Raw genomic sequence first — 23,267 nt, 5'->3', positions numbered from 1 at the left:
TTTTAAAAAGTTAAGGACTCCCATCACTTCAACGATTCTTCACATATTCTGACAAGTTTAGTTCATGTTGTAGTTGACATCTCCGCCACTAAGGGGCACTGTTGATTCAAATTGAAGCCGTGGAGCATCATAAATGGGTTACACGTCCCATATAACATATTCATCAATACACCTAACTTTATTTTGGACAATTGTATGCTTCGGGCAAGGCTTTTTCTCTTTCCAGGAATCCATCTGAACTACAATAGAGATGGTGAGCAATCATCAATCGTGGTGAGCACCAAGGAAATTCTCAAATGTTCCAATTTTTCACCTTGTGTTTACATTTTTTTTAACCATCTAGTGTCATCACCAGTTGCTAAGAGTACTCCCACACAAATAATACAAGCCCCTCCTAACCACCCCCCCCCCCCTTTAACATCCCAAAATACATAGCCAAACCTGTTGTGCTCAAGCACAGATGGCACAAGTGTCTGGCGGAACTGAGAGGAACACTCACTAGCAAGAGACTGGAAGATGATGGGACAACAACCAGATTCTTTCAGAAGGTTTGTTAAGATTATACCCGGTTGCAAACCTGATTTAATTGCCAGACCTTGTCGTCGCCCTCCCATTGACACTTATTTATCTGCACCTTTCTCCATTACAGAGACTGAAGATCAAGTTAGAGGGGGAGGAAGAGAAGACTTATTTTGAGAGACATCCAGGGTCCTTAATGGGTAAGGACTCCTTGCGATCCTTTTAACGTGTCCTTGCTGGATTATTATTATGGACACCACAGGTATCTGTTGAGAATTTCCATTAGAGAAGAAAAGAACATCAACAAGAGAACTCTTGTTTCTGGACTCCAACCCGGTACTACTAGACAACCATGGACCAAGGTGCAAAGGGTGCTGAGGAGATAATGGTCAGCAAGGCCCTGGATGAATTCAATGCTACCTTGCAAGCGGCCGTAAGGGAAGTCCACATGGACGTGAGTGCGTTCAAACAGCGCATGGAACGGCGCATTGAGGAGATGAACGCCTCCAGCGGGCCCCTGGCTGAGGCAGTGGGCAAGCTTCAGGAAGAAAACCTGCAGCTCCGCTCCAAGCTAGAGACCCTCAGCCGCCTGGTAGAGTCGCTCGCTGGGGTGCAAATTGACAGAAACTCCCCCAACAATGGGAAGAAGAAAGAACAAGGTTTGGGAAATGGGCTCTTGGAGGAGGAGATGCACTATAGGAACCAGGGAGGCCAGAGGGGCCAGGTGGCTCTGTCTACATCTGGAGCCCTACCACCATGGAGAGGAAAGGAACTTAATGTAAGTATTCAAAGGTAATCCCGCTCACCCAATTGAAACCAGGTCCAGTGGTGTAGAACAATTTAGTACGATTGGAAGGAAGTGAAACATCACCTCTTTGAAGTTGTCATTCTTCTCGTCAGTAATATCATTTCACGCGATTATATCCTGACACTCTTCCCTACCGCCGCTTGCACTCGATTTATTATCGCCGCCAAAAGGTCAGGGCTATTTTTGGCTCCACGCTTTGCAGTCCAGAGCGGCCCGGTCGGGCTGGGCATGTGCTCCGTATCGGTTTCCCCCGTATTCCTTCCCAAACGCCGTCCGTGCGTATGAGACGCATAAAGAGGGTACGCTGGCGTTTATGCGCTTCCAAGAAGTTCACAGAGGTGGACCGGGCTCGGGTTTTAAATGGATTACAGATGTCAGAGTGTGATATCCTACTGAGGCTAAGGGCCAAGCCCACACATCAACCAGGCGCTAATCTCCCATCCCGGTGGCGAGTTGACAGATTGGGGGGGTCTGCCTATGACATCTGCCAGAAAGCAAAAAAAGAGGAGCGGGTTGAGGGGGATGCAAATATAGGCTGCGTTTCAGGGTGACATACTTAGGCGCTCGCTCCCCGCTGATTTTGCAAAGCATCCATTTAGGGCTATATCGGGACGCATGAACAGAAAGGAAACTCTTGCAAACGGGGCCGATTACCACATCGAGAATAGTCTCTCGTTTGTGCATGGCCGCAGCTGTCAGCTAGGAGAATCATTCAGTTGCGTTCAATGTGCTCAGTATGAGCCAAATAAAATCTAATTTTGATGTAGTAACAAAAAGAAGAATAATTCAGAAAATTAAAACCATGGCTAAATTCAGTGGTTTCGTGTCAAATAACAACATGAACTATGACGGATGTCCGGTGGGCTCCATCGCTGTCATCTCTGAGTTTATTTTCGCACAAGTGGTCTTAAAATGCCACGGCGGTCCACAACGACAGGGGATACACCTCGGAACGTAAACAGTCAACAATAGTCGCCTAGTCGCGTTGCTAAGGCCCGCACGCAAATAGACAGCACGACAGCTGCGAAGCGATCATCACACAAGGCGGGCAGGTTGCTTGCTTGTAAAATCGATTGCCATCATGAATTTCGGAACCTCGTGTGGAAACAAAATCCAAATTTGGGATGTTATGTTGTCTCCCAAAATAGGGAACGGGGGCCTCGGCAGAGAAGCACGTTGGCTCAGCGGAACTACAGAACAGGAAGCAAGGTGAGCACCCCCCCCCTCTCTCTTTTTTTTTTTTTTTTTTAAATCCACAGTCACATTAACATCCTCAACTTTGCTTGTTATTTTTAGAATGCGTGGCCCAGTCCCACGTGTCTGTCACTTCCATCACCAGAACCAGTGCCATGTCAGGTGAGTTTCCCCTACCACCACTTTGAAAATATTTGTCGATTAAATCCATCTTTGGATGCATCCAGTCCAGGAAAACATTGACAGCCCTACCGAACCTCATCTTCCCATCAGCGCAATGACTCAAGTCGGCTCTGAAGCTCCAGTCGTGCTTAAAACCACGACAGAAACCACAGTAAAAAGTAGAAGTAGTGAGTTTGATTTTCTTCACTCCTGCTTCCGTTCCTAATCGTTTCGAACGAACAATGTTCGCGACTAAAATGAAAATGAAATGACGCCATTTGTATTTCCTCTGTAAGGTGGCTCAAAGGAGATTGCATCCCAGAATCAGTGCAGCTCTTCATCCCTGGCCCATCTTCCTCTCGCAGCTGTGAGCAGAAGCAACCCCGACCCATCTCCTGCACCCAAAATTGTTCAGACTCCATCTTTATCCCAAAAAGCAAGAGAGTATCCATTTCGACGCGGTGAGTCGTCCATACCAAAACACTGTATGCCGTATTGTTGGCTTTCTATCTGAAACGGTTCCTATGATCAGATGTGAGCGAGGTCAAGTCCCAATCGAGTCTCTCCACTTCGGTTCAAAGCGGCGTAGAGTCACCGCCGGTTGCTTCAGCCATTGCATCCCAGGAAGCTGTGAAACCTGGGGAATACCCCTTCAAGCGAGGTAGCTCCCATCCCATCTTCAAAGAAGACCTCCTCTCACGTTTTGCTTTGCAGCTCCAGTTCTCAAGACGCCAAGTCCGATTCTGAAAAGAAGTGTCAGCTTTCCTCAACCGGCAGGTAAAGCGTGCAATCCCATCCTCATCATTTGGATCTCTCTTTGGTATCTACTACTTTTGGATTTGATTACTTCTGAACAGTAAATACTTTTTTTTCCCCTTTTCAGAAAAGTTACTTCCCTCCAAATCAATTATAAAACCAGGTTTCACACCAAGTTTCGAAAAGTAAGTTGACTATGGACCCTGATGTCGATTTCCTCGGCTGCTGTTTGTATGTCCAGTTGACGTGGTTGTTTTTCTCTCTCCAGGAAAGGAAATTCCCCTCCAGTGGAGGCGAAGCAAGATGTGAGCAAGTCGAACACGCTTCCCCGTGCTGGCGGAGCTCAAGCCAAACGCGCCCTTTTCGAGAGGATGAACTCCGACCCCATCAAGTTTGTAGCATTGATGACATATAGCTAGCGAGAATTGCAACGAATATTAGCACCCACAAAGGCCAAACGATGATGATTGTCTGTGATTTTTATGACGCCTGGATATTAATTTGCATTTTGATTGGATAGGCCCAAGGATTTCAAGCCTAAGCTGAAGCGCTCCCAGAGCTTTGGTGTTTCCAGCGCCAGCGGTATCAAGCAGATCCTGTTGGAGTGGTGCCGCTCAAAAACCATCGGCTACAAGGTACATCAATTGGGATCTCCGTCGAGATGGTTCTGATTCAATTCCTCGATTTCACAAAACACTCAAACACAAAAGTCAGTCATTGTAATTTTACATCTTTGGAAACTGTCTTGCAAATAAATGTTCATCCCGCAGAACATCGACATCCAGAACTTCTCCTCGAGCTGGAGCGACGGCATGGCCTTCTGCGCCCTGGTCCATTCCTTTTTTCCGCTGGAGTTCGAATACAACACGCTGAACCCAGCCAACCGCAAGCAAAACCTGCAGCTGGCTTTCACCACGGCAGAGTAAGTTATTTTGTCATCTTGGTTTGGATGTAGGAACACGACTGGCACTATTCCAACCAATGACGGGAGGCCTCGTCTTTATTGACTCAACCACCGTTGCCCTCTCAGAACCCAGGCCGACTGTCTTCGTCTGATCGAGGTGGACGACATGCTGGAGATGGGTGACAAACCGGACCCCATGTGCGTGTTCACCTACGTCCAATCCCTCTACAACCACCTGAAGACCTTTGAGTAACTACTGTAACTCTGTATCAGAGAAGACTGCAAAGACACACATTGCTGTTGCCATATAATCATACCAAAGAATAAGGAAATGTGCAAGTGTTCATGTTTGGTAGGTCTCGTATGCTGTTGCGGTGTTTACAAAAGGGACTTTTGAAGCCAAGGCCCACTATTTAATAATACAATTGTCACAACTGCTGATGCGGATGTGCAAGTCCAACGTGGACATTATCTAGAATAGCACGAGATGCATTTTGCAGTGTGTCAAAATAAAGCTATTTTCAGTTTTCCATTTTAAATCTTTTTTTTTTTTTTTTTACCCATCTATCCATTTTCTATTGCGTTTGATGTTACAGTCACGGAATCGCGAGATTCTATCCAGGGAAGGTCGCAGCTGAGATTCAAACCCAGAGCTTCACTATTGTGAGACAGACTCAGTCTGTGTTGTGTAGTGTTGGCTCGTGAGTGAACGATTAGTTCAAAAGAACGAATCTTTTCAGTGAACGAGAGTGAACGAATCACTTCCTAAAGTGATTCGTTCTTTTTTTCACTTCATATGACTTCGACCAGTAGGTGTCGGTAATGCACATGAAGCTGGTGCCACCTCGCCGTAAAACAAAACGAAGAAGAAAATGACGTAACTTCCCGTTCACCAATTGAACGGATCTGTGATTGAACGAGTCAGTGAGTGAGTGATTTGCATTTCCAGTTCATCGCGAGAACGGATCAGTGAGGGAACGAATCCTGACTTTCCCGTTCCGAACGAGTCAAAGTGTGAACTGCCTTCCTTCCCGTGCATCAAAGGATCAGTCAGTAAACGTGTTGCGTCTCCTGGCGTGAAAGATGTAAATGTGCTTTTATTATTATTATTATTTTAATAAACATTTATGTTGAAACTTGTCTGGTGTTTTATTGCTTATTTTTATATTATATATTTATATTATATTTATTTATTTATATATTTTATATATATATATATATTAAAAATCAGACATTTGGTGAACTGCTTTATAGGACAATATGTATGTGTTTTACGTTGTTATATGAGTTGGTTGATATATGAGATCTCACAGATCTGTTAACTATAAAAAAAAAAACACCCATCACTTACACAAAAAATAAGAATAAAGAAAACAAATCCACTCAGATATCTCAGTTATATATGTAAAATAATCCGAGTCGTGTGGTTATCAAACTCCGTTTATTTGTGAGACAGGTGGCATGCACATAGCTTAGAGAGGTATATTGCGCGGTGGCGTGCGTAAGAGCCCATTCACTGCCGTATGATATGGAAGGTGTTACGACACATGTGACATGAGAAACACCTGAAAATGGCAGTGTACCTAATAGGGTGTCCGGGTGACGTCATAGATCAAACAGCCAATCAGAAAGTGGGGGTGAGGGTGGGTGTGGCACTTTTCACTTTCATTTAAACTTTGACCATGATTTTTCCCTAATGAAGTGGCCTGTGATGAGGTACACCTGAAAACGGCGGTGGACCTAATAGTGTCCGAATGACGTCACAGATCAAACAGCCAATCAGAAAGTGGGGGTGAGGGCGGGTGTGGCACTTTTCACTTTCACTTAAGCTTTTTCCCTAATGAGGTGACCTGTTATTTGGTACACCTCATGGACACTTCAATAGGTACACTACACGAGGTAAATAAATAAATAAATAAATAAATAAATAAATAAATAAATAAATAAGAAAGTGTAGCGAACGATTCGGTGAACAATTCGTTTGAAGGAATCTTTTGTGTGAACTGATTCTAAAGATTCAGTTCACTTAAAAGAACTGGAATGGAATCACTAGCGGACTGACTGATGACAGCATGCGTGTCGCCACCTACTGGCCAAATTTAACCATGGCCGTTTACACAACGTGTCTTCATTGTGCCCTCACAGGTCACTTCAGTCGGTACACATGCACCATATATGAGTGACTTTAATATGTATTTGGAAAGTTGATGTACACGTTTTGGTTGACGCAACCAAAACCCCATTGTGTGGAGTTTCATTTTAAATAGTCAATTTGGACGAACTGTGCGTATTGTCCGACATTTCTGGAGGCTCGTGAACGCACCCCTTCCCATTGACCAGGCATCCCTTCCGGTAGATGAGGTCAACTTTTCCCTAGATCCGCCATTTCAGTCTGGGAGTTTTCTTGTTGCACATTAGTTTGGGGCTTTTTTGGGTCATTTATTACACCAAACACTCGTCTACAAGCCTTTAGACAACGCAGAAAGCCTTCCTGCGTCTTCGTTGCTCGTGAAAACCCGCCTCAAGTCGTGATAGTCCACCTTTTTTCAATGCCGGGGGAGCGTCCCTGACCCAAAGTTTTTTGTATGAGTTGCGGATAAAAAAAGAGAGTGAGCGATAGAGGCGAAGGGGGGAACAGGGCCTCAAGCCTCGGGGCGTTCATTGTTCAGTCATGGCCGGTAATTTTGACGCCGAAGACCGTGCGAGTTGGTTCTGGGGCAGGCTGAGCCGCCAGGAAGCCGTTTCTCTCTTGCAGGGGCAGAGGCACGGCGTTTTCCTGGTGAGGGACTCCATAACCAGCCCCGGGGACTACGTGCTGTCCGTGTCCGAAAACTCCAAAGTGTCCCATTATATCATCAACAGCATCAGTACGAACAGACTATCCGGCTCAGGTAAACGCTACTTCCTTCTGTTTTGTGCTTCCAACTCCCTCTTTTCCTGATCTACTCTTAACTATTTTTAAAATGCCGTCCGACTTGGTAGGCTGTGGCCCCCGTCGCTCCGCCTTCGGGACGAAACCGCCGTGGTGGAAAGTCCGATTTAACACGTTTGACTACTTAATACCGACGGAGCGCCTATATTTCCTGAAGGCACTGTCATATTGGTTTTTGAGTGTGTTGTTTACAATTCGGATCCTGTAAAATTACGTTAATTGCACAAGTACAAGATAAACGAGAAGTTGTAGGTGGCGATTTGGGGGACCTAGCTAGTAGCCAACATTAGCATGGCAGGGGGGAAAAAAGTGTAAATTGTATAAATGTAAAAATAATTATAATAGTAAAATTTAAAAGCATTGTGGTCAATTGCGTACTTGAATACAAGATGCACAAAAACTAAATTGCTTCATTTGTGAATTGTGAAAAGTTAGATTTGGTCAATTTCTTAGTGCCGTTTTGGTTACTTTTGCTGGCAACCATTGAAGAATTTATTTAAGTTGTGATCACCTGTAGACTTGAGCATGAAACAAGCAATCATACTGTGTTTTGAATTGTAATAAAAGTAGACTATGTGCAAAGGTGGCATTTGTGTAAATTCAATTTGGTCACGCTGCCAATTTAAGATGCTAAATTGTGAATGCTTGCGTTCGCCCAGTGATTGGCTGGCGACCAGTCCCGGGTGTACCTTCCCTCTTAGCCCTCATGAGGAAATGAATGGACGGAATGGAGGCAAGCAAAATTAGGGATGTGGGCTGGGCAGCCTGCTTTGCTAACTGCTGCAAGCTTCCTTTTTTTTTTTTTTTTTTTTTTTTGGGATGGAAAAGGGCAGGCTGTTCAGTCACAACCGGGATAGAGTGTGGGGGATGACTGCTCACATCGGCCTCCGTGGAATGTCTGTCATCCGGCCTCGTCGCGCTCTCACACAGCCCGGCGTCTGACTCTTAACGCCACCACACTCAAGGCTCCTTATTACACAACCTTTGCCCTTTTCTTGCTCATTTTCTGCCCTCCCAACATTTTATGTTTTTACGTTTTTAACCATGCCACCGTTTGTTTGCCAGGTGTGGCTCCTCCACGGTTTCGCATCGGGGATCAGGAGTTCGAGGCACTGCCGGCCCTGCTGGAGTTCTACAAGATCCATTACCTGGACACTACCACCCTCATCGAGCCCATCACCAAATCCAAGCACATGGGATTCATCTCTTCCGCCAGTGCGCCCCCGCAGCAGAGCGAGGAGGTTGAGTTTGTCCGGGCGCTCTTCGACTTCCTCGGAAAAGACGACGAGGACCTCCCGTTCCGCAAGGGCGACATTCTGCGTGTGCTGGAGAAGCCGGAGGAGCAGTGGTGGAGCGCCGCCAACCAGGAGGGACGTGCCGGGATGATCCCCGTCCCTTACGTGGAGAAGTACCGGCCCGCCTCGCCCACGGCGGCCGGCCCCGGTGCCCCGCTTGGGGGCACGGGACAAGCGGGTCAGGTTGGGGGAACGGTGGTCGGCGCTGATGGAACGGGGCCGCCTCAACCCCTGGGTGACCCAGGCCAGTACGCCCAACCGGTGGTCGCCACCCAGCTGCCTAACCTACAGAACGGGCCGGTTTACGCCCGGGCCATTCAGAAGAGGGTGCCCAACGCCTACGACAAGACGGCACTGGCTCTGGAGGTAACGTTTCTTTTTTTTATGTTGTCCGTCAACGTATCTGTCCCCCCAAGTGCGGGCCATCCCTGACTTTCACTGTTGACCTTGTTCGCCTCAAGCCGAGATCGCTAGACGGCCTCGTCACGCCTGTGTGCACTCGCACAAAAGTGGCTTTACAAATTCGAGCTGTTGACGAGCGTATGAATGCGACACTCTGTACATTGTAACGGGAGCTTCTCATTGTGCAGCCCAGGGGAGCAAAGCATTCTGGGACCCAATAGTTCCCTGAATATGATGCTCTTCCTGTCCCTGCTTTGCATACAGCCACCTCTCAGTCACTCATGTCTCTTAATGAGCTCTGCAGTTGCAATGATTTGCGGTCCCATCACAGATTGACAAGCCTGACCATTAAGTTGCCATTCACCGTGGATTAAACTGGCCACGGCAAGAGACCATAACTCATTCAGGTGGCGTGATGGTGAAATCAAACACTGCTAAGTGTGCTTGGTCTGCAACTTGAATGCATTTTGTCCGCCGGCGAAATGTCACCGTGTGGGTGATCATGTAGATTTACGTTACTGCATTGCCTCACCAAGATGATTTCACAGACACTCGAGCTAATCTTTAGCCTTGCAATCATGTCAGATGATGCATGTATTTTGTCGTTTGTTTCCTCAGGTGGGCGACATGGTGAAAGTGACCAAGATCAACGTGAACGGCCAGTGGGAGGGCGAGTGCAAAGGCAAGCGCGGCCACTTCCCCTTCACCCACGTGCGACTGCTGGAACAACACCAGCCGGATGACGAGAGCTGAGGAAAGCTCATCGCCGGGGACCCGCCTCTTGTGTATTTTTGTGTCAGTGGAGGGACACACACGCACCAAACTACAGAAGCACACACCTACAAAGCAAACCTACAAGCTAAACTGGTCGTAGGCCCTCAAGGCCAACGCGTGACGAGCTGAGATTGAACGCCTTCTTCTTTGATGGACGCCAAAGCTCATTGGAATGACAACAGCGAAAAATATTCCCGATTACTGTGGTTGTCGTGGTTAACAGTCAAACCCAAAATGAGATAACACTTTAATTTTTTTGTACATGTTTTTTATTGATGAGGTATATGAATGAACCTATTTTATTTTTAGGTTACCCCATGATTAATTCTCAACCCAAACGGCAACTGCCCGTAATTTCGTATTAAGCCCTGATTACATGTGCAAACCAAAAAGTGAATGTTTACACATCTATCTTAGGGATGGCTGATCGATTATTGATAGCCGATTTATTGAATTTTGACGCCATGGTCTGAAGGAAAATAGGCCGTGCTGCTGCATCCATACAAACAGCGATGTAGTTGCATTACATTATTTGGCTTAATACAACTGGCATTGGAAAAGGAGTTCACAACATTCATTAACAATTCTCAAATTGTTACATATTGTGAAATGTGCTCAAATGCCTCTGCCTTGTCGGACCAGAACTCAAACTAGTGTTAATGGTCTGAGCTTTCTCGCATTAGCTTCCTAAGTTAAATGAACAGGAGCAATCTGAATTTTTTAAAATTTATTTTACTTTGTGACACCAAATATGAAGCCTCCCAGCCAAACTTTAGGGTTATGTTTTACAATTCTCCTAGCACCCAGCTGGAACCAGAAAAAGTTGGGCTGACTATCTGAGCTACCTAGCGTTTCCTCGCTGTGTTAAAATAACTGAACAAAAATCTGCGAGTTGAGGCTTGATACCTTTGAGATGTAAATTTTGAAACTTTTCCAAATGACATTCTTATGTCTGGGTTTTATCTGCTGTCTTCCACTGTGTTTGATCATGGAAATGCGTCATCTGGCTAAAACGAAACAAACAAAAAAATGTTGCATGAACTGTCCTAGCATTATCTTGCTACGCTAAATAATCTGGGAAGTGGTGGCAGTTCATTTATGCATCTTGATGTCAAATTTCTCTGACTGCTTGAGATGTGTGATGCCAAATCTAGCCCCTTTTCTTCCTCTGTTTTGATCAAGTAAATGTAGTCAAATGTCAATCCCACATTTAGCCAGAAACCAAATGAGGCTCATGAACTATTTGAGCTATTTAGCATTAGCTGCTTTCATTTCAAATGAACAAAAAAATCTGGGAAGCATTCCCAAATGGTTGCCAATGTTCTGGTGGCAACAATGAAAAAAGCAAACTTGACCTCAAGATCTGAGACTACACTTTACTGTTTACTTTCCGCTCAGTATTGCTCAGTCTGTATGTTTGTGTGTGTGTGTTTTTTTTTTTTTTTTTTTTAAACTCAATCGAATCTACAAACATTATTGCGTTAAGACTGTGAACCATCTGAGACATTTCTGACCCAAATATTGCAAGCCACACTACAAATGAGCAGAAAGCTACACTACATTCAAGACGTATGTGCTAATTGCCTTTTTGCAAAAAACAAAAATGTAATAAGTCATTTCATCGAATGAATGATAAATCATTAACTCATGTATGGTAAATGAATCTGAAAAAGAAAATACGATTTAAAAACATGTTGGTTATCTGTCAAAAGTCTTCCTTTTATGCGAAGTAAGCCATATTGTGAGGATATACCGGATATTGGAAGAGTAAACTTGCAACTTTACACTGAAAGATGTATAAGGTGTGGCCATAATACTGCTTTGTGTATTTCCAGAGGTAGACATGCTGCTAAATGCTGAAAGTGTTAAAAAAACAAACAAAAAAAAAAAACAAGCTCTGATTCCTAAACTTTCATTGTAGCCTTGGGTAAAACATCTTAAATGGGATTATTGTAACTCACGTGAATGCCGAAGCAACCACTAATGAAACTGTTGACATGCACCTTAAGCCCTTCACTCCTTCCGAAAGTTTTTAAGGCCCCCCCAAAATGATCCAAAAATCTTTTCCTGCAGAGAACTAAATGATTTGTACCATTCCACACCACTGTTTAAGGACCACAGACAGATTTCCCATTTTATTTTGTACATTATGTCAAAATGTTATGAAAATATATTTCAGGTTATGTTTTATTTTTCTGTATGTGTTATGTGTTAATAATATACCTAGTCAATAAAAAAGTCAATGTACCAAGATATGGATAGTTTGATTTTGTTTTGTTTTTCTAGTGGTGACAGAAACCCTATTTCTGAGTTGAAACCTTACTTTGTTAGAGCCAAACAATGGTCTTGAAACATTTTAACTCTGTCCTTAAAGCTCTTGAAATGTGTGCAACACAGTAAACGCAAACTCTGACTAGAAAACCCATTTTGATCACCTAACCCTGGCTTTCCCTACAACGTGACGTCATAACGAGAAGACAATGGCATCACGAAAGCATTTACGACGCAAATTGTACTTATACTCTGACACATTTAATGGTCGCTTTTCTCCTAAAGTACGAAAGCCGAATTGTAGAGTTTCTTAGAAATCATACGATGTATTCACTCTTTACGGTGTGGCGTCATTAATATGACATTTGTCGATTTATTTCGTATTTTCATAATGCAGTGTGGTCATGTGGATGCCGGGGTGTGTCGCGTTTGTTTCATGCCGAGGAGGGTGGAGACGCGCAGGGTTCCCGGATGTTGCTCCGACGCCATATTTACCGTGGGACCGTGCTGCTTGTTGCTACTCCGCCGCCAGGAACCACCAAGTGGCCCCGACAAGTCCTCCCTTTTTGTCTCTCTCTCTCTTCCCTCCCTCCGGGACTTTTCCTTTTTTCGAAGAGCACCCCCCTTCCCCTCCACCACCGCATAGCCGAGCACCATGGCGGACAGAGTGGACGCAGTTTACCAAGCGAAGCTTGCCGAGCAAGCGGAGCGATACGATGGTAAGTTTTGTTTTATTATTTTTTTCGGCATCGGCCTCTCTCCCTCGAGGCACGCAGGCTTTCCTCCTCCCTAGCCGGGTCGCCCCCCCACCCCCAGCGTAGGTGCCGCCGTTCACATGGATCTGCGGGGCTCGGTGGAAACAAAATGGCGAACATAGTCATTCCAATTGGATATAACACGGTTAAAAAAAATCATTCGCGACTTGTAGTGGGAAAGCCGAGCTGTACATTAAACATCTATGTGTTCCATAACCATTTGGCATAGTTTATAAAATTTAAACTGATAATTCAAAAGCCCCCCCCCCCCCTCCCTACTGGGTAGCTAACTGATTAGCCGCTAACCGAGCTTGCTAATTAGCCTGCTAGCCTTTCTTCACCCTCGTCACGCGAGCGCCGCCCGGGGAATACGCCTACAAGTTTCACCTCCACCTCGACGAAAATACGTGATAACTCGTCGGACTGATTCAAATTTCAAATGAGGGTGGTAAATCGTGTTGTAACGTTGACTGCATGCTTTGAGCTAGCTGGCTACATAGCATCGACACAGGGTGGCGGCGGCGGTGGTGGTTGAGTCTTTGATTCACAGCTCCTTATTTGCATTCGATCGCACCCATCAAAGTTTACAGTCAGTCACATTTGCTCGCCAAGGGGCCCTAGAAGTTCTAGCCAACAAAATCGTCGAGAAATCTTACTTTGATACCCTAGCGCTGTCCCTGAAATCCTAACATTAACACCCCAAGCTTTTTCCCTGAAAGTATGATTTGAATCCTTGGCTTGAAATTTCGAAATCCTTTTTTAAAACCCAAATCTTACTTGGAAACAAAGCCAAACTACAAACCCTAACCGAGGCTAGGAACCCTAATGTTGAAACCCAAACCACTCTGGTCTAAAACATTTATACCCCAACACTTGCCCCCAAACCCCAAATTGAACTCCCAACTCTTGTTTAAATCTGTCTTGTGATTCATACTTTGATATCCATGAACAGCTAATTGATTATAAATTGGTACTTTCATTTTTCTCTCTGGATTGCGCAGCCATTTGTTGCTATTGCTTTGCAGTGAATCACCTTGAGGCTGTGGAACCGTTTCTGGCCCTCTTCCCAGCACCCCACCAAGTCAGTCGATGGCCCACGCGCACGGCGGCGCAATTTGGCAGCTCCATTAAAAAAAATGCCCACCTCAGCATAAAATCTTGCTGGGTTTGTAAACCTGTTGTTAACGGGAAAAGCTCTGGCACTTTTCCAGATCGCCCCGATCATGTTTGTGTCGTGCTGAATGTTTTTTCTTTAATGAAATGAACGTCACTGGCGCTAACGTTTGCATTGACCGCCCTTGGCCAGCGAGTCAAGTTTGTCTTTGCAAACTAGAAAATAAACTTAAGTCAGGCTGAAGCAGTTTCCCGACTCGACCTTCGCGCCTCTCGCGTGCCAAACGCTGAGCCTTTTCGTCAGAAAGTTTCTCTTACCTCCAGACTTGAGTCTTGCGTCATTATTGTCACTCTAACAAACAGTGTCCGCTTTCGCCGTTAGAAATGGTGGAGTCGATGAAGCAAGTGGCGAGCTTGGACATGGAGCTGACAGTGGAGGAGCGGAACCTCCTGTCGGTGGCCTACAAGAACGTGATCGGCGCACGGAGAGCCTCGTGGCGGATAATCAGCAGCCTAGAGCAGAAGGAGGAGAGCAAAGCCAGCGAGGAGAAGCTGACTATGTACAGGGACTACCGCAAGCTGGTCAGAGCGCACGCCTCCCACCTCGTCTACATTGGGATCACATCGGCATACTGACTTCCTGTTGTTTGCAGGTCGAGAAAGAGCTGAAGTCAATCTGCAAAGACATCCTGGAAGTTCTGGATCAGCACCTCATCCCGGCGTCCACCTCGGGAGAGTCCAAGGTTTTCTATTACAAAATGTACGTTGTTACATTTACATGTTACATTTCTTGGCGGTTTTTAGGGGGGGTGTCCCTTGTGGGCTACAATAAATACATTCTCTCCAAAACTTCTCCCGCAGGAAGGGAGACTACCACAGGTACCTGGCGGAGTTCGCCAGCGGCAACGACAGGAAGGAGGCGGCCGAGAACAGCCTGGTGGCCTACAAAGCCGCAAGCGACATCGCCCTCAACGAGCTGGCGCCCACGCATCCCATCCGCCTCGGACTGGCCCTCAACTTCTCTGTTTTCTACTACGAAATCCTCAACTCGCCGGACCGCGCCTGCAGGTACCCACGCCGCCTTTGCGCCTTCTCGGGAGACGGCCGTTGTGACCCGCTTGCCGACTTTGGGGCAGGTTGGCGAAGGAGGCGTTTGATAGCGCCATCGCCGAACTGGACACTCTGAGCGAGGAGAGCTACAAGGACTCCACGCTCATCATGCAGCTGCTACGTGACAACTTGACACTTTGGACCTCAGACTTGCAGGGAGATGGTGAGACACGCCTCTGTTAGCCCCGACCCCCCCTTAAGCCCTCCTCAGGATCCACTTCCTGTCTGTTCTCATCCTAACCTACCATCTCTTCCTCGTAGATTCTTAAAGGGGCCATTCATGCTCTGTCCTTAATAAACGTTGTTTTGTAAGTTTCTCTTTCTCCTCTGCGTTGCTTCCACTACCACTCCCCTGACATCTTGCAAAACTAACTTGCCTTACCTCCCCTCACTCCTGTTACCTTCCCTTAACACCTCATTTTCTTAACTTGTGTCCTAAAATGTCCTCTCTCTGGCTCGCTCGCTCTCTCTCAAACACCCCTCTTGGAATTTGTCTCTCAGCCACAATCCGTCTAAAAAAAAAAAAAAAATGAAGTTGCGATGTCACATCCTCCACCAGCTAGTGAGCCTCACAACAACCAAATGTACAACGTGCACCTTATTAACAGCAGCTTGTTACAAAATGGCGAGAGGAGTGCGCGTGTGGCGGACGTCGCTGCTAATCAGCTCCTCACTAGATTTGCTCGCCCTTTCTTAGCGCATCCTCCAATTTCTCCTTTTTTTTTTCTTCTCTCGTCGTCTCCATGGCAACCCTTCCAAGCTTGTCCGCATTATCCTGGTTGGTCACAATGAGAACTTTCCAACCAGTAACATGGTTGTCTATGGCTTGAACATACTTGCACAATCTCACTGTTTGTGTGTGTGTGTGTGTGTATGATTCTATTTTTGCTTTTGTCCTCGTTTGTTTGGATTTATGCATTTGTGTGCGTTTGCACATTTGTCTCTATCGTTCTGGTTTGTGTGCATTTCTGTGTTTGTGTGTCTTGCTGTTTGTGTGAATGTGTGTCTTCCTATGCCATCTTTCTAGAGTTTGTCAGTGTGGGATTTTTTTTTCCTTCTTCCCTCTCCCACAGAGGTTTGATGCTTGGCGCTTTTTATCTTCCAGGTGACGAACAGAACACAGAAGCACCGCCAGAAGCGGAGGAAGAGGCCCAGTGAGACCCCAAACGCAATGCCACGAGCCCCACAAGCCCCCTTCTCCATCCGGCGACTCTTCCTCGTCCATTTCTCCTTTTCACTCCCACCGACCTCATCAAAAACCCCCACTCTGAGTTTAACCCTTCAAGGTTTGGGAGCTATCCTTATTTTATTCATTTTTTCCCCCCCCCCTGATGTCTCGTTTGCAAGATTATGCCCTTTAAGGTCCACGTCCTTTTAGTTTTATGCTTCATGTTGTTGCCAAGTAAGCTTGCCTGTCTTTGTAACAGACACACACACACACACACACACACACACACACTTTCACAGACACACACACACACACTTTCACAGACACACACACACTTACACACACACACACACTTACACACACACACACACACTTACACAGACACACACACGCATGTGAAGAGTTTATTTAAAAGATGAGTGCGCGTGTGTGTGCTGTTACCGAGCGCTTCGTTTAGCAAAGAGACGCAACAAAAGGGAAGCGCAGAACAACTCAAGTGCCCTCTATAGAACCACCTCCAACAGGAGTTTTCTTTTTTCCTCCCATTGAATTTCTAATCATAACAAACTCTCGCTCTTGACTGCTCAGACCAACCGTCGCGCTCTAGGCAAAGTTCTGTAGTTGCGCTAACTAGGCGATGATGTCTTTGTGTGGTGTCTGGGGCCCAACCAACACTTTTGATTGTATTGGAAAACAGTTTTGCATGGGCACAGGGACAAAAAAAAAAAAAAGTTTGGGAAATGGAGGCCTGCTGTATCTTAAATCCCCAGAACGACTTTTTTAGGTTGCCTCGTCTTTTTCTTTCTTTTGCTTTGTTATTATTTACCACCTCCTTCTCTTCCTCCTTGTCGGTGTGTGTGTTACGTGAATCTGATTTGTACTACTGGATATTGTCACCGGAGCCACAAGTACCATCTGTATTCTTACTGAAAACACAGCATGGAATTAACATTAAACTTCAAACTGAAAGAATGTCATGCTGACCTGTGGTCACTAGGGGCCGTTGGTGGGATTCGTGAAAACTGACACTGAGGAAATACATTGAACCAGAGGTCCCCAACCACCGGGCGGCGGACTGTTAGCGGTCCATGGGTCACTTGGTACTGGGCCGCACAGTTTTTTAATCGATCAATTATTTCAAGTCAAGACACTTGTCCCGATCACGTGACAAGTTTTCCCAGTCGAGCCCGCAAAGCTAGCATAAAATGAGTAAGAATTTATTTTGAAAAATATAAAAACAATTGGCGGTTCTCTCCTAATTACATGTCGGTTCAGGTCAAGACACTCGTCTCGGTCACATAACATGTCACCTCAGTCGAGTCCGTGAAGCAAGCTAAAATGAGCAAGAAACAGATGTTTGGAAAGCTTCTTCGAAAAGGGAAAAAAAGCCCAATGAGGAGACGGAAGAAGAGGCTACGACTTCTTAGAAAAGGAAAGCTGCATTTAAAAGAACATTTCTGGAGTCCTACTTTCAGTTCATATGACTTCAACCAGTAGGTGTCGGTAATGTGCATGGAAGCTGGTGCCACCTCGCTGTAAAACCAAACGAAGAAGAAAATGACGTAACGTCCCGTTCACGAACGAGTCGTGAATTGCATTTCCCGTTCACCAACTGAACGGATCTGCGAGCGAACGAGTCAGTGAGTGAGTGATTTGCATTTCCAGTTCATCGCGAGAACGGATCAGAGAGGGAATGAATCCTGACTTTCCCATTCGCGAACGAATCAATGGTTGAACTGCCTTCCTTCCCGTGCATCAACGGATCAGTCAGTGAACGTGTTGCGCGCCGACTTGGCGTGAACAATGTAAATGTACTTTTATTATTATTTTAATAAACATTTATGTTAAAACTTGTCTGGTGTTTTATTGCTTGTTTTTATATTCGCCAATAAATAAAAAAAATTATGACAATATGTTTGTGTTTTACGTTATTATAAGTTGGTTGATATCTGAGATATATCAGATCTGTCAACTATAAAAAAAAAAACACCCATCACTTATACAAAAAATAAGAATAAAGAAAATAAATCCACTCATATCTCAGTCATATATGTAAAATGATCCAAGTCGTGTGGTTATCAAACTCCGTTTATTTGTGATGGCATGCACATAGTTCAGAGAGAGGCGAACCAGTGCGTGTGCGTAAGTGCCCCTCCACTGCCGTATGATATGGAAGGCATGTTACGACACTGCTGAAAAACCAATTACATATTGACATATGTGACATTAGGAACACCTGAAAATGGCGTTGTACCCAATGGAGTGTCCGAGTGACGTCACAGATCAAACAGCCAATCAGAAAGTGGGGGGTTGTTTGGGTGTGGCACTTTTCACTTTCATTCAAACTTTGACCATGATTTTTCCCTAATGAAGTGGCCTGTGATTAGGTACACCTGAAAATGGCGGCGTACCTAATGGAGTGTCCAAATGACGTCACAGGTCAAACAGCCAATCAGAAAGTGGGGGGTTGTTTGGGTGTGGCACTTTTCACTTTCATTTAAGCTTTGACCGTGATTTTTCCCTAATGAAGTGGCCTGTTATTAGAACACCTAAAAATGGCGATGTACCTAATAGAGTGTCCAAGTGACGTCACAGATCAACCAGCCAATCAGAAAGTGGGGGGTTGTTTGGGTGTGGCACTTTTCACTTTCATTCAAACTTTGACCATGATTTTTCCCTAATGAAGTGGCCTGTGATTAGGTACACCTGAAAATGGCGGCGTACCTAATGGAGTGTCCAAATGACGTCACAGGTCAAACAGCCAATCAGAAAGTGGGGGGTTGTTTGGGTGTGGCACTTTTCACTTTCATTTAAGCTTTGACCGTGATTTTTCCCTAATGAAGTGGCCTGTTATTAGAACACCTAAAAATGGCGATGTACCTAATAGAGTGTCCAAGTGACGTCACAGATCAACCAGCCAATCAGAAAGTGGGGGGTTGTTTGGGTGTGGCACTTTTCACTTTCATTCAAACTTTGACCATGATTTTTCCCTAATGAAGTGGCCTGTGATTAGGTACACCTGAAAATGGCGGCGTACCTAATGGAGTGTCCAAATGACGTCACAGGTCAAACAGCCAATCAGAAAGTGGGGGGTTGTTTGGGTGTGGCACTTTTCACTTTCATTTAAGCTTTGACCGTGATTTTTCCCTAATGAAGTGGCCTGTTATTAGAACACCTAAAAATGGCGATGTACCTAATAGAGTGTCCAAGTGACGTCACAGATCAACCAGCCAATCAGAAAGTGGGGGGTTGTTTGGGTGTGGCACTTTTCACTTTCATTCAAACTTTGACCATGATTTTTCCCTAATGAAGTGGCCTGTGATTAGGTACACCTGAAAATGGCGGCGTACCTAATGGAGTGTCCAAATGACGTCACAGGTCAAACAGCCAATCAGAAAGTGGGGGGTTGTTTGGGTGTGGCACTTTTCACTTTCATTTAAGCTTTGACCGTGATTTTTCCCTAATGAAGTGGCCTGTTATTAGAACACCTAAAAATGGCGATGTACCTAATAGAGTGTCCAAGTGACGTCACAGATCAACCAGCCAATCAGAAAGTGGGGGGTTGTTTGGGTGTGGCACTTTTCACTTTCATTCAAACTTTGACCATGATTTTTCCCTAATGAAGTGGCCTGTGATTAGGTACACCTGAAAATGGCGGCGTACCTAATGGAGTGTCCAAATGACGTCACAGGTCAAACAGCCAATCAGAAAGTGGGGGGTTGTTTGGGTGTGGCACTTTTCACTTTCATTTAAGCTTTGACCGTGATTTTTCCCTAATGAAGTGGCCTGTTATTAGAACACCTAAAAATGGCGATGTACCTAATAGAGTGTCCAAGTGACGTCACAGATCAACCAGCCAATCAGAAAGTGGGGGGTTGTTTGGGTGTGGCACTTTTCACTTTCATTCAAACTTTGACCATGATTTTTCCCTAATGAAGTGGCCTGTGATTAGGTACACCTGAAAATGGCGGCGTACCTAATGGAGTGTCCAAATGACGTCACAGGTCAAACAGCCAATCAGAAAGTGGGGGGTTGTTTGGGTGTGGCACTTTTCACTTTCATTTAAGCTTTGACCGTGATTTTTCCCTAATGAAGTGGCCTGTTATTAGAACACCTAAAAATGGCGATGTACCTAATAGAGTGTCCAAGTGACGTCACAGATCAACCAGCCAATCAGAAAGTGGGGGGTTGTTTGGGTGTGGCACTTTTCACTTTCATTCAAACTTTGACCATGATTTTTCCCTAATGAAGTGGCCTGTGATTAGGTACACCTGAAAATGGCGGCGTACCTAATGGAGTGTCCAAATGACGTCACAGGTCAAACAGCCAATCAGAAAGTGGGGGGTTGTTTGGGTGTGGCACTTTTCACTTTCATTTAAGCTTTGACCGTGATTTTTCCCTAATGAAGTGGCCTGTTATTAGAACACCTAAAAATGGCGATGTACCTAATAGAGTGTCCAAGTGACGTCACAGATCAACCAGCCAATCAGAAAGTGGGGGGTTGTTTGGGTGTGGCACTTTTCACTTTCATTCAAACTTTGACCATGATTTTTCCCTAATGAAGTGGCCTGTGATTAGGTACACCTGAAAATGGCGGCGTACCTAATGGAGTGTCCAAATGACGTCACAGGTCAAACAGCCAATCAGAAAGTGGGGGGTTGTTTGGGTGTGGCACTTTTCACTTTCATTTAAGCTTTGACCGTGATTTTTCCCTAATGAAGTGGCCTGTTATTAGAACACCTAAAAATGGCGATGTACCTAATAGAGTGTCCAAGTGACGTCACAGATCAACCAGCCAATCAGAAAGTGGGGGGTTGTTTGGGTGTGGCACTTTTCACTTTCATTCAAACTTTGACCATGATTTTTCCCTAATGAAGTGGCCTGTGATTAGGTACACCTGAAAATGGCGGCGTACCTAATGGAGTGTCCAAATGACGTCACAGGTCAAACAGCCAATCAGAAAGTGGGGGGTTGTTTGGGTGTGGCACTTTTCACTTTCATTTAAGCTTTGACCGTGATTTTTCCCTAATGAAGTGGCCTGTTATTAGAACACCTAAAAATGGCGATGTACCTAATAGAGTGTCCAAGTGACGTCACAGATCAACCAGCCAATCAGAAAGTGGGGGGTTGTTTGGGTGTGGCACTTTTCACTTTCATTCAAACTTTGACCATGATTTTTCCCTAATGAAGTGGCCTGTGATTAGGTACACCTGAAAATGGCGGCGTACCTAATGGAGTGTCCAAATGACGTCACAGGTCAAACAGCCAATCAGAAAGTGGGGGGTTGTTTGGGTGTGGCACTTTTCACTTTCATTTAAGCTTTGACCGTGATTTTTCCCTAATGAAGTGGCCTGTTATTAGAACACCTAAAAATGGCGATGTACCTAATAGAGTGTCCAAGTGACGTCACAGATCAACCAGCCAATCAGAAAGTGGGGGGTTGTTTGGGTGTGGCACTTTTCACTTTCATTCAAACTTTGACCATGATTTTTCCCTAATGAAGTGGCCTGTGATTAGGTACACCTGAAAATGGCGGCGTACCTAATGGAGTGTCCAAATGACGTCACAGGTCAAACAGCCAATCAGAAAGTGGGGGGTTGTTTGGGTGTGGCACTTTTCACTTTCATTTAAGCTTTGACCGTGATTTTTCCCTAATGAAGTGGCCTGTTATTAGAACACCTAAAAATGGCGATGTACCTAATAGAGTGTCCAAGTGACGTCACAGATCAACCAGCCAATCAGAAAGTGGGGGGTTGTTTGGGTGTGGCACTTTTCACTTTCATTCAAACTTTGACCATGATTTTTCCCTAATGAAGTGGCCTGTGATTAGGTACACCTGAAAATGGCGGCGTACCTAATGGAGTGTCCAAATGACGTCACAGGTCAAACAGCCAATCAGAAAGTGGGGGGTTGTTTGGGTGTGGCACTTTTCACTTTCATTTAAGCTTTGACCGTGATTTTTCCCTAATGAAGTGGCCTGTTATTAGAACACCTAAAAATGGCGATGTACCTAATAGAGTGTCCAAGTGACGTCACAGATCAACCAGCCAATCAGAAAGTGGGGGGTTGTTTGGGTGTGGCACTTTTCACTTTCATTCAAACTTTGACCATGATTTTTCCCTAATGAAGTGGCCTGTGATTAGGTACACCTGAAAATGGCGGCGTACCTAATGGAGTGTCCAAATGACGTCACAGGTCAAACAGCCAATCAGAAAGTGGGGGGTTGTTTGGGTGTGGCACTTTTCACTTTCATTTAAGCTTTGACCGTGATTTTTCCCTAATGAAGTGGCCTGTTATTAGAACACCTAAAAATGGCGATGTACCTAATAGAGTGTCCAAGTGACGTCACAGATCAACCAGCCAATCAGAAAGTGGGGGGTTGTTTGGGTGTGGCACTTTTCACTTTCATTCAAACTTTGACCATGATTTTTCCCTAATGAAGTGGCCTGTGATTAGGTACACCTGAAAATGGCGGCGTACCTAATGGAGTGTCCAAATGACGTCACAGGTCAAACAGCCAATCAGAAAGTGGGGGGTTGTTTGGGTGTGGCACTTTTCACTTTCATTTAAGCTTTGACCGTGATTTTTCCCTAATGAAGTGGCCTGTTATTAGAACACCTAAAAATGGCGATGTACCTAATAGAGTGTCCAAGTGACGTCACAGATCAACCAGCCAATCAGAAAGTGGGGGGTTGTTTGGGTGTGGCACTTTTCACTTTCATTCAAACTTTGACCATGATTTTTCCCTAATGAAGTGGCCTGTGATTAGGTACACCTGAAAATGGCGGCGTACCTAATGGAGTGTCCAAATGACGTCACAGGTCAAACAGCCAATCAGAAAGTGGGGGGTTGTTTGGGTGTGGCACTTTTCACTTTCATTTAAACTTTGACCGTGATTTTTCCCTAATGAAGTGGCCTGTGATTAGGTACACCTGAAAATGGCGGTGGACCTAATGGAGTGTCTGAATGACGTCACAGTTCAACCAGCCAATCAGGAGGTGGGGGTGAGGGCAGGTGTGGCACTTTTCACTTCAGCTTTTTCCCTAATGAAGTGGCCTGTTATTAGATACACCTCATGGACACTTCAATAGGTACACTACACGA

General features: G+C 45.2%; 3 protein-coding genes across 3 annotated transcripts; all 3 read left to right on the top strand.

The window, feature by feature from the left end:
- The first annotated feature begins 324 nt into the window (after positions 1–324).
- LOC147043371 (smoothelin-like protein 2) lies at positions 325–5,412 on the top strand. Its single transcript, XM_085936112.1, has 13 exons — positions 325–548; positions 650–1,297; positions 2,476–2,536; positions 2,624–2,683; positions 2,749–2,871; positions 2,980–3,144; positions 3,216–3,344; positions 3,398–3,460; positions 3,567–3,624; positions 3,708–3,830; positions 3,960–4,074; positions 4,210–4,361; positions 4,470–5,412. Exons 2-13 carry the CDS (start codon positions 872–874, stop codon positions 4,594–4,596), a joined length of 1,602 nt encoding a protein of 533 aa, XP_085792238.1. The 5' UTR covers positions 325–548; positions 650–871; the 3' UTR covers positions 4,597–5,412.
- A 1,234-nt stretch (positions 5,413–6,646) lies between these two features.
- On the top strand, positions 6,647–11,997 carry LOC147043370 (adapter molecule crk-like). Its single transcript, XM_085935294.1, has 3 exons — positions 6,647–7,234; positions 8,341–8,936; positions 9,591–11,997. The coding sequence occupies exons 1-3, from the start codon at positions 7,015–7,017 to the stop codon at positions 9,723–9,725; spliced, it is 951 nt and encodes a 316-aa protein (XP_085791420.1). The 5' UTR covers positions 6,647–7,014; the 3' UTR covers positions 9,726–11,997.
- Positions 11,998–12,499: 502 nt separating this feature from the next.
- Positions 12,500–17,135, top strand: LOC147043369 (14-3-3 protein epsilon). Its single transcript, XM_085935295.1, has 6 exons — positions 12,500–12,736; positions 14,268–14,467; positions 14,539–14,645; positions 14,747–14,953; positions 15,022–15,158; positions 16,101–17,135. Exons 1-6 carry the CDS (start codon positions 12,673–12,675, stop codon positions 16,151–16,153), a joined length of 768 nt encoding a protein of 255 aa, XP_085791421.1. The 5' UTR covers positions 12,500–12,672; the 3' UTR covers positions 16,154–17,135.
- The last annotated feature ends 6,132 nt before the right edge of the window (positions 17,136–23,267 follow it).

The sequence above is a fragment of the Syngnathus leptorhynchus genome, chromosome 17 (genome assembly GCF_054491065.1).
Source record: "Syngnathus leptorhynchus isolate UIUO chromosome 17, UIUO_Slep, whole genome shotgun sequence".
In the NCBI taxonomy this organism is placed as follows: Eukaryota; Metazoa; Chordata; class Actinopteri; order Syngnathiformes; family Syngnathidae; genus Syngnathus; species Syngnathus leptorhynchus.
The sequence above is the reverse complement of the archived record's forward strand: the minus strand, read 5'-3'. Positions and strand labels throughout refer to the sequence as shown.